The 11,596-nt window shown below is 36.5% G+C and overlaps 1 protein-coding gene across 1 annotated transcript; it reads right to left on the bottom strand.

Annotated features, from left to right (window-relative positions):
- Positions 1-73: 73 nt before the first annotated feature.
- Positions 74-6,814, bottom strand: LOC114298787 (subtilisin-like protease SBT4.3). Its single transcript, XM_082895264.1, is given in 8 exon segments — positions 74-592; positions 687-1,104; positions 1,371-1,493; positions 2,315-2,409; positions 2,529-2,756; positions 2,758-3,006; positions 3,624-3,922; positions 6,700-6,814. Coding segments are annotated over 8 exon segments (2,046 nt in total).
- Positions 6,815-11,596: the final 4,782 nt, after the last annotated feature.

The raw sequence follows: 11,596 nt of genomic DNA, 5'->3' as shown, positions 1-11,596 counted from the left end.
TAGGCTTCACAGTGATACAGAATCAATCTTTTTTAGTGACTTAACAAAAAATCATATGAAGTTTAGCATATGATCAAGCATTGAAATACATTGATGTGTATATAACAATAGGACTTTGCACTCTATGGGTGCCATCAGACCACACCAGTGAAGCCGATACAGACTTACTATCATCCAATCCTTCTCCACTGATGGTCACAACAAAAGATTTCTTCTCATTTAGCGAATTAAAGGAGAGAATTATAGGCTCCACGCTGACATTGACTAAATCGTCTTTGCTGATTTTTGCTTTGTATGTGGAATTTTTAAAGCCTACATTTGTAACCGTTCTTGGAAATTTAGCTGTGAAAGGCTTCTTTGCTTCTACTTGAACTGTCATTGAAGGGTAATTGAGTTCCTTCGGTGATCCTTTAGGTCCCTCTGGGCAGTTACTGTTATCACCCAACATCTTTCTGAGCTTACTGCTATTGTACCCCATGCTGCATGACATTTTGATGTAGTTGTCTTTAAAGGTTTCATATACGAGTCCTGGATTTGCAGAATTTACTGGATCTAAATGCCCTGCTCCATAACCAAATTCAGCAGCCGGGTTCTTTTTGGCATTCATTGGCCGAGCTACAGTCAATATTTTGACTACTTAGTAGAATTTACAAAAACAAAAAAAGGGCTAACATGAAATGCTTGACATGAAAATTAGTACTGGTAGTCATAAGAGTAGATTTGATAGCCGAGGGAGACCAGTCGGGGTGCAATGATGTCAGATAAGCAGCCACACCAGCAACATGGGGGCACGAAATGGAGGTCCTGGATAATACACTGAATTTAACAGACTTTTTATCGGGAAGGTCATCTGCAGGTGAAGCAACCGGTGAGTATGCAGCCAAGATATCTATTCCCAGTGCAGTTATATCGGGCTGCAGCACATTTATCTTGTCTGATGAATAGACGGTATGAGAAAAGGAAAAGGAAGCTGGGGAATTTACTGCATGTACCCTCAGAATTCCCGATATGATGATGTTTGGACCTTTCGAAGAAAAGGAAGCGACTATGGGAGCAGCAGAATCGTGTAATAATTCACGTTTTAGTATGTTTGCTTGGGGCATTCTATAAGAAAGAGCTGAACACAAATTGTATCATTCCAACGAACACTACGAGTTTAAACAAAACCGTAAGCAACCTAAGCTTGAACTGTTCATGAATAACTTACCTCGGTTTGTAACTTTCATAGAGATGCACACAAATTGAGTCAGAAATTTGTTTTAAAAGTGCAATTCTTACTTAGTGGATCTGATGTAGGATTGGAGCAGAGCATTGTCTGTTTGGTTTAAAAGTGAGGCAGGTAAGGGGACAACAAAAGAGGCATCTTTGACCCATGTGACACAATAGATCCAAGGGCACCAGCTCTATGAGCTTCATTCATACCCTTCACATCATTGCATAACACCATCTTTCCCTTCACTTTACTACTGTCCAAACAACCCACTTCACATAACCTGAAATGAAAAAAAAAATTCTAGCAATTCTAGATGTCTTATTTAAGAACAAACGGTTCTACATACTTAAAAATCGTTCAGAAAATACTCTAGCATCTCACCTTAGGCTGCAAATGAATCGTGCTACTCCTATATTCAATTCAGTCCAGTTAGGTTTGTTACATATGTAAACTCAATTGAGTTGAATTTTTAGACTTCTTTAATAAACGAGCCAAACCCGAGTTAGAATACACTGCCCTCATAAAGCTCGACTTGTTTATTATTTAACTCGACTTGTTTATTATTTATTTAAATAATATGATAAATATTATTTATATATTAAATTATGTATAATGTGCTATACATGCATTATAATATAAAATCATATTTAATGAGCCAACTATGCTTGGTTATTGAGTTGTGTTCGGAAAACTCAACTCGGTTGGACTCGTTTACAGCCATAGTTTCACATTTATCCGTTTTTAATGCACGTTTTGTTTTTTTTTTTAGGTGAAACCCACTCAAAATTAGTGCATAGAAACTTCTGTGCACATTTCCCTATGAAAAATGAGTTGGACCCCCAAGTGGGGTGACTCCCAGCACCCCTACTGTTTTGTGATTGGCTCAAATTTATTTATTTATTTATTTATTTTTTTCTGTCTACAAGTCATAGCCCCCACGTGGAGGTGGGGGTGCTGGGGTCACCCCCACTGGGGTTCCCCAGCAGGGCTCATTTCCCTATTCTGATTTTGTGCCCAAGTAGCTAAACTCTTTTATAGTCATGTAGAACTACTCTCCAAGAAAATTGAGGCTAAAAGAAAGTTGGAGAACAGATTTTATACCCAGGATTGTATTCATCACAAGTACCTGTTACTTCCATGCCTTGTACCAGAGAGAATTCCGATCCATTCAAATGGAACCCATTAACCGCATTACCCTGTTCGACACAAATCCAACATTGTAAAGTTGAGAAATTTCACAGTGAGAAATGAAGAAAAATTTCACATGTTGAAGATACATACAAGTAGCACTGTCTTTCCATCCCCCCAAAACAACTCTATTGATGATTCGGCAATCAATAATGCTCGCTGCCACGCTAAGCAGCCATGGCGCAACGCTAGTCACCGGCGCTCTAACAGTGGACAAACCAGTGTTTCCTGCAGAATGCACTGTCAGTACACCTCTCTCCATGGCATGCAAAGAACCAATTGATAGGGAGTCTATGGTGATATCGAGTGCATTTTCTTGTCCGAGCGAGATGGAAATGACGTCGATGCCATCAGCAGATGGCGTCGTCAGAGGCAGAGAGTATGTCAGAATCTTGGCAGCCAGTGTCTGGATGACAGTTTTTGTAGGCAGCAATCCTGGCAGAGGGTAGTGCACCTCTTGCAGTTCCATTTGCAATACATAAAGCTAGCATTTGGAATGTTGTTTCCAGCTGCTGTGGAGGCAGTGTGAGTGTGTCCCTTGCAGATTCATCGTGGGTGTCAATGAGTTGTAATACGAGTTGTAATACCTTGCTCCAATGATCTTGCTATAAAACTCAACATGATGCTTAAAATTGGAAATCTTTAAATAACAATACTACGCATCCAAAATTTTTATTCAAAAAAATTAATGTGTGATTTAGATTCATTTTAAATGTAGGATTCATCATATAAGAATTGAATCTAAACAACATATCACCTTTCTTGATAAAATTTATGGTTTAAATTATGAGTTTCTAATTTTATTGATCCTAAAAATCAAGACATATACCACAATAGTACTAAAGTATCAACAATGATAATACAAAAGTGTTGTAATAACTGTTTGATATCACCGTATGCTAGTATTTGAGGGATTATTAGCTCCCATTTGGAAGTAATTATCAAGGGAAAAAATCAATAAGAACAATATATTATCATGTTATCAGGGTGAAAAGAAACTGGTTATATATAGCATTACCATAATGATTAAGAAAAATGATAAATTTCACCCTTTTTTTTTCTTTTACCTTTTTTGGCTATGTTTGGAGTATAAATTTGAGTAGGAATTTAGAAATGAAAAGGGAAAAGAAAAAAGTGTGTGAAATATAGCTGAAATGTAGTTATATTTCCCTTTCTCTCTCTCTTTTTAAATTCTTACCTAAATCTATACTCCAAACATGACCTTTATGTATGTTCTTATATAGAGAAGTTTTGATTTGGAGAAGAAAGAATTACTTGTTGCAAGTAAATTTTTGCCACCTTTACATTTACCCTTCCATTTCTTGGGAGGAGGACCAAAGCCTTCATCAATAAAACTCTCTGATTCAGGCCATATTCCAGTGCCAATAACACCCACTATAACCTCACTCTCATAGGTGGGATTCCTAGGGACACACTCAGAGAATCCCATAATGTCCCAGGATCTTGTTGTTTGAGGTTGAAGAGCTCTACTTGGAAAACCTGACACTACTCCCTCAAAACCTGCACATTAAAGTATGAACAATGTATTATTATAGTCAAACACATAATTATAAAAGCTTGCATGGAATCCTCTATTTTAAAATTTCTATCTTTTATGTGCATTAAGTATGGGGTATAAGTATTTTGAGATAGAGAATATGACGTAGACAAGATTTAAAAAGATCAATATTTTTATTTTATTATTTTAGAATTAATAATTGATTAGAAATATTTTGTTTAGTATAGAATATACTAAAAATATTACATTTTCATTCGTATTAATTTATTTTTTTCTATTTTTTATTCTACAATAATTAGTGTTATCCTTTTTAGATATTTTTGAGTAGTAAAAATTAGTTTATGTCATTTTTTAAAATATTTCTTGATTATGAAGAGTTATTTTAGTATAAAAATCTAAATGTAAATTTTAGGAAAAATTAGATCAAAATATTTTTTTGGGTAAAACACCAATAAATATCAAATAGTGATGTTATGAACTTTTTGGTTCACCATTTTTTCTTATAGATTCAACGGTGCTATTCTAGTATGAATTACATAAAGAGCTAAACATGAACACACGTGTGTTATGTGCTGAGGGACAAATGTAGGTTTTCTCATAATATTGAAATTACTAAACGTAACATATATTCAAAAAAATTTCTTTGTGTACTTTTTTCAAACGTAATACTCTAAAAACATAATACTCCAATGTAACATTTCAAAAAAATTCCTTAGTGTACTTTTCTCAAATGTAACAACGTATAGGGGTGGGAGCGGGTCGGTTGCGGTCACGGAATCTCCAATGACTTAAGAAAGTATTACAATCACTGCATGCCTTATCCAAAGAAAGAAAGTTTGAAACTTTAGAATATTACAATCACTACATGCCTAATCCACATATTACAATCACAACATACCTCATCCACGTAAAATATTACAATTTGTGGTTCTTAAAATATAAAAATAATTCAAACCACCAAAACCATAAACAGAACAGTAGTAGAGATTGTATGCCTCGGTATTATTACATCTATATTTGTTTTAGAAAACAAAAACCAACCAGCATATATCATCTTATTTATTTATTATTTTTAGAGTTATATTTAAAAATCAAAAAATATATTCAAGTTAAAAACTCTTTTTCAACAGAATATATTTAATAGAATATTTTTAAAAAAATTCAATTGAAAACATAAACATAATATCTAAACAAATTAAAAATACAAAGTCTTACAAATTACTAAGGGTGCTCGCGGTTTGACAGTTCGGTTGCGGCCTAAGGAACCTTAAATCTGCCATCCGTTTAAAACTAGGCGGATTGGAAAAAATCAATTTGTAACCGTCTGCTCGTCATCACGCATCCGTCCAAAATGTAGCGGATCGGTTCGGTTCGGTTCGGTTTGATCGGTTTGGGCAGATCAGTATATCCACTACTCACCCCTAACGTAACATTTCAATAAAACTCATTAGTTTACTTTTTCCAAACGTAATCAATGTAGCACACTAAAAACCTCGTTAGTACATTTTTTTTTTCAAACGTAACACTCTAATACACTAATAAACTCCTTAGTTTACTTTCGTTAAACGTAACACTCCAATATAACACACTTAAAAATTCCTTAGTATACTTTTCTCAAACGTAACAACGTAACATTCTAAAAAAACTCATTAGTGTACTTTTCTTCGTTAGTGTACTTTTTCCAAATGTAACGCTCTAATATAATACACTAAAAAACTCTTTAGTTTACTTTTGTCAAGCGTAACACTCCAATATAACACACTTAAAAACTCCTTAGTGTACTTTTTTCAAACGTAATAATGTAACATTCTAAAAAACTTCTTAGTGTACTTGTTTTAAATGTAATACTCCAATCAATGTAATACTCCAATCAATGTAACACATAAAAAATTATTTGTGTACTTTTCTCAAACGTAACATTCTAATGTAATACACTAAAAAACTCATTAACATATTTTTCTTAAACGTAGCATTCCAATATAACATATTAAAAAACTCCTTAGTGTGTTTTTTTTAAACGTAACAACGTAACATTCTAAAAAAACTTCTTAATGCATTTTTTTAAACGTAACACTCCAATCAATGTAACACACAAAAATTCTTTAGTGTACTTTTTTAAACGTAGCACTCTAACACCCTAATGTATTACCAGAAAACCACATGAACAGAAATATAAATTTTCATACTCGACAATCAACATTTCACCACCAATCCCCCAAAAAAGAATCTTCCACACCTCACATTTCCATTTCCATTCCAAAAATGAATAAGAAAATTGAAAAAATGAATCACAAAAAGACATTCAATTAAATTCAAATGATACAAAATCGAATAAATATAACTTTCCAAAACAAAGGGCTAATTGGTTCATAAAAAAATTTATGAGTAAATTTTCTATTTTTTTTTTGAGTAATGATTCATCCCCCCTTTTCCCCCCACCCCCTTTGACCCCCTCTCTCTCTCATTGGTTACCTTTTCTTTTTCTTTTTCTTTTTTTTCCTGCTCCTCCAATCACCCCCTGCCACGTGGCAAAGGGGGGTGAGGGGGTGACCCCCAAAAGGGGGTCCCAAGCATTATTCTTTTTTTTTAGGTAAAATAAACTTTTGTTGCATTATTAATAAATTACAGAGAATTCGAGTTATTCGTGATTGTTCTTGTTTTCTTATATTAATTTCATACACACATCCCTGCATCAAGATCGCTAAAAATGAAATCCGATACTTATTATCTTGAAATTACTTACATGACAGAAAATAAAAAAAACAAAAAAAAAACTCACTAGCCAACTTTTGTCTTTCTTGTTCAGTGAGATTGGCTGCAAATCCATTGAAACTCCTTGTATAGCTTCTGATGAAGGATTGGTTTATAGAACTAGAGATGGAGATTGGAGACATAGAATGAGAGAGAGCACAAGCGTAAACACAACAAAGTAGCTTTATAGCAACAATAAGATCAAAAGCTTGTAGAGTTTACCTGTAATCAATCTGATGGAGAAAAGTGGCAGCGTAATACTAAAGTTTATAAACCGCGTGGCAAAGATGCTTCTAAGGCTCAAGTTTTGATTTGGCATGTGTTGGATGATGCCTGGCTCACTTGGGATCTAGAATAAATTAATTTGAGTACTCAAATTAATTTATATTTATGAGGTGGTTTGGAATGTTCTAAATAAGTATACTTTTTGATTTTTTATAAAAGAAAAATGTAAAAAAATAGAGAAAGTAGTTAGAAAAGTAGAGAGGAGATATTGATAGATATTGATTGATGTGACCCAAATAAATATATATAGGTAAAAAAAAATGTATTTTTTTAGTTTACCTAAAACACCTATTAAGTTTTAGGGTCAAGGCTATTTTTGTGATTTGCAAAATTTATGGAGCGGGTCTCAATAAAGGGTCGTTGGGTTGACCCATGGGTCTTGGTATTGGTTTAATATGTTTATGAGTCTTATTTGATATTAAATAGGTTTTAGAAGTCAAAGATTTTGTAATAGTTTTAGTAGTTTCCTATTTTGGTCCTAATTAGTTTAGGAAGTTTTATAGTCCTATATAAAGCAATCTATTGCTTCTAATAAAATAACAATCATAATTTATATAATTTTTAAAGCTTTGAGCCTATTTAGGATTTGTGTGATGCAACCCAACCCTAGGTGTGATGCCTAAGGGATTCTACTATTATAGGAGTGATTCCTAGTTTTTTTTTTTTTTTTTCATCCTTTTCTCTTTTCCTATTGTCTCTATTCATAGTTTACTATTTCCAGCCCATAAACAGTCTTTCTTCTGTCACAAATTCTTGTTTCCTTAAGCCCAAACCATTCATAACCAAACCCTAACCACCCTTAGCTTTATTTCACTGAACCTAACCCTAAGTTAGCTTAAAACTTGCTTCAAACCTGCGTGTGCTGCATCACAACAACTTCTTAAAGTATACTGAGATGGTGAGATGATGGTGAATGCTGATCCCCTTGAGGAAGGGCTCCCATGTACACAATGTGAATCTGCAATATCATCATAACGCAATGTCTGTGTGCTTGCAATAATAAACAAACCTCATATTTGTTCAGTACTAAAACAAATTATTAGGCCAGGTTGGTTTGACACACAAGACTTAGTTTGGTCATGTTTAGTAAAAATATCAATCGTCAATATTTCAAAAAATTTCCAATATCAAACATACAATTACAAACATTCAAATCTATAGAACTCAAAAGTAATTAAAAAAATGGAAATAAAAATAAAAAATGCTAGTAAACTACACATGATAAATTAAATGCTTTCTTAGATTTATTTGTGAAGCAAATAAGGAGTTAATCAATGTCCGTGTTCTAGTTAATGGTGTGCTGAGTTTGTTGAAAGAAGAATATGGAAAACGTAAGAGGGGCATATGTATAATTGTAGAGGGGAAAATTGAATTTTTTTTCAAAATTAAAAGTAAACCACTACATATATACAAATAAGAAGAAAAATAATAGCTGAAAAACAAAATATAGCTTGCCTTCCTTTCTTCTCCATTAGCATCACAATTGTGTGTGCTGTTTTCTGACCACACTGCCAAACAGGTACTCAGCTAGAGAACACCGGCAGAATAGATTGCGCCAGAATGACCTGTCACAGAAAGATAAGACTCCGGCGGTGGTTCGTCTACCCGGGGGCACTTCGACGATCAAGTTAGCAATCAATATCTCTCAAAGATAGAAAACAGTGCTTAACTCACTAGCCAGAATACAAAAAGCGTACCTTAGACCCACGAGGGTGCCCTTCTTTTATAGCCAGCACTTACCTGATCCTTGTAGAAGCCTAGCTTCTCTTGGACTCTGGCTTAATGCTTATCTTGGACTCTCCAATAGATAAAAGATAAACTCCCTAAAAGCTTTATCCTTATCCAGGTTGAGGTTCTTCCCCATTCTAGGACTCTTGTCCCTTATCCGTTCATCTCAAATTCCGGTATCTCCGCAGATAACCTTGGCCTAACCGAGATTACTTCGGCGCTATGATTAGGACACGTGGCACCTTGGCTGGCACGTCGGTGCCACCTTGGCCATGTGTCATTATTTAAAAAATACGTCCCCACAACTGCCCCTTAGGTTCTATTACCTCGGCATCTTGAGGTGATGGAACCTATATCTTTTGACCATATAGCATGTCGGCTAAGTTTATTCTATCCTTCATTACCAAGGTCATCATTCATCGGCTCTATATGTCCAAGACTTGTAGTCTGTTTTCTCAAATGCCTTTAGAACCAAGAACCAAGTTTTTCAAGTTCTTTAATCGAGATCGTCCCCCAAGCCGAGGTATTTACTTCATTAAATCAAGAACTCTAAGAGTTTTTACACGCGTGTGAGCTGTCACGCATAGTAACTCAATCGTTTCTGCCACGCGTCTCTTCCCTATTGAACTGTACCTGACATGCGCCATCAGGTCGCGTCGCTTCTACACACGCTGCTTGATAGACACGTCGTCCTAGGAACATTAACTGCGTTTTTGCCGCCTTTTCGCATTTTGATCAAAATTTCTCCCCTCTTCCTGTCTCTTCACTTTACGTTCTTTGATTTTCTTCAAGCTTTCAAGTTTATCTCTCTAAAAATCCCTTACCTCCATTGTTGAACTCTTCAAGCTCTGCATCTTGCTCCGATCACCTTCTCCGGCGAAGCATTTGCTATTCTTCTCTACTCACTACCACCGTCTGACCTCGGCGTACTTCACACCGGCTTCATTTTCTTCTGTGAGTTACTATTTTTCCCCTTTTTAATTTCATACTCTGTTGTTTCTGTTTACTACCATGGTGAATGTATTCATATTCTCCAGTCTTTTGCTTGTTTTCTAAATTTCATCCTTCGCATGTTTAAACATGTTTTGTTTCATAAGTTTGTTTTTGTCCAATCTGTTTCTGGGTACACACACACACACACATGCTATTCATAAACTTGATGTTCTTTGTAAACTGCCACTGTCTTCAATTTGTGCATGTTTTACATTTTATGCAATGTTTTTGAACCCCTTCTGGTTTTCTTGAGTCTGAATTTTTGTTATTCTTTGTTTTCTTGTTGTGTTTTCCAGATTTCTTCCTTCAATTCTTGTTTTCATAATCTTAGGTTTTGGGATTTTTTTTAGAACTCCTGTCCTTAGGAAAAATTGAAACGAATTCCTCCTAGATCTTGAAAACCCTTTCCCTAGTTTCTGTTTTTGAGTTAAGCCAAGGTCCACTCAAACCCAGACAAAACACTTCCTTCTGAAATCCAACACCTTGTCCCTTTTAGCTGATGTCATGGGTATGTTTAGGTGGAGGGTAGATACCTCTGCTAAGCTAGAGTACTTTAGACAAGAGTTCTCCATCCCTGCCGACATTCATCTCAGGTTGGCTGGGGAGGAGAACTCCATCATGCCCCAAGACGACTCCATGCCCTTCCCAGTAGTAGCCTTCATAGAGTGTGGACTTAGGTTCCCTGTTCACATCCTCTTCCGAGAAATCCTTCACTACTATAAACTCAACCCAATGCAATTAGCAATTAACTCTTATAGAGTTATCAACGGTATTATTGCCTTAGCTAGCCGAGAAAACGCTAGGACAACCCTAGCTGATATCCAATACTGCTATACAATGTATGGCCTGAAGTCAGAAAAGGGTTATGTCTACTACCTTAAACCGAGATCCACAGAATACAAACTCATCGCCGACCTCCCAGACTCCAACAAGGGTGCCGGAGACGATTACTTCATAGTCTTGGGCAGCTGGGAGTTCCTAGTAGATGATGACCTTCACCTCTACCCCTTAAGCCGAACAGTTTTCAGAGAGGGGAATGGTAAGAGCCAAGTGTCACTTTACTTGCTTTCAAGTCTTTTATTATTTCTGACACTTTTTTATGTTCTAACGTCTGTTTATTTTACTTTGCAGTTTTTCCTCAACCGCCAAAGGACTTCGCAAAACATTCTATCCCAGTAAGGATTTCAAGAAATTGTTGGGTTTGCCAATTGACCAGTGGAAAGCCCCTCTGCTGCTCAACTACATCCTAACTTATAAATCCATTTTTCCCGACGTCCCGAAGAAGAGCAAGTCTCCTCCTTCAGCAACAACTCCTTCCACAACTTCGTCACCTCGGCCATATCAAGCCTCCACATCTGACCCAGCAGAGTAGCCATCAATTTCAACTCCACAACTTATTCCACTCTCTCAACGCCAATGCCGACGTCGAGCTCCACTGCTTGCCCCCGCAGAAAGAACTCGTAGCCAGAAATGCCGAAGTTCTGAGGTGTCGGCTTATGACCCAACAAATCCACCCGCAGCTCTGCCAGCAATCCACTTCGGCACAAGAGTCACAATTACCGCGACCTCTGACGAGATGGGACGCAAGAAGGCTGTTGTTGAAGACCTGTTGGTCGACATCCCAGGTGTCGTTATGGTCCAATCTTTCCCATCGCAATCCCAGCCATAGCCAAAGCCAAAGCCAAAGCCAAAGCCAAAGAGGCTGAAGAAAGCCCAAGCAAAGGCAATGGTGACTCAGGTCGGGTCTGAGGATATCTTGCTGATTTCAAAAATGGCCAAGGCGGAAAAAAGTTCCTCCGCCGCCGAAAAGAGGCCCGCAGAGGCTGCTCCTTCCGAATCCACCGGGTCAAAGAAGCCGAGGTCGAAGTTTGCTACAACCTCGGGGTCCCTGAAATTTGATGCCCCCTAGGCCTCTTCAA

The sequence above is a fragment of the Camellia sinensis genome, chromosome 11 (genome assembly GCF_055761805.1).
Source record: "Camellia sinensis isolate YWXY chromosome 11, ASM5576180v1, whole genome shotgun sequence".
NCBI classification, from domain to species: domain Eukaryota; kingdom Viridiplantae; phylum Streptophyta; class Magnoliopsida; order Ericales; family Theaceae; genus Camellia; species Camellia sinensis.
Note: the sequence above shows the minus strand (reverse complement) of the source record. Positions and strands in the feature narration are given on the sequence as shown.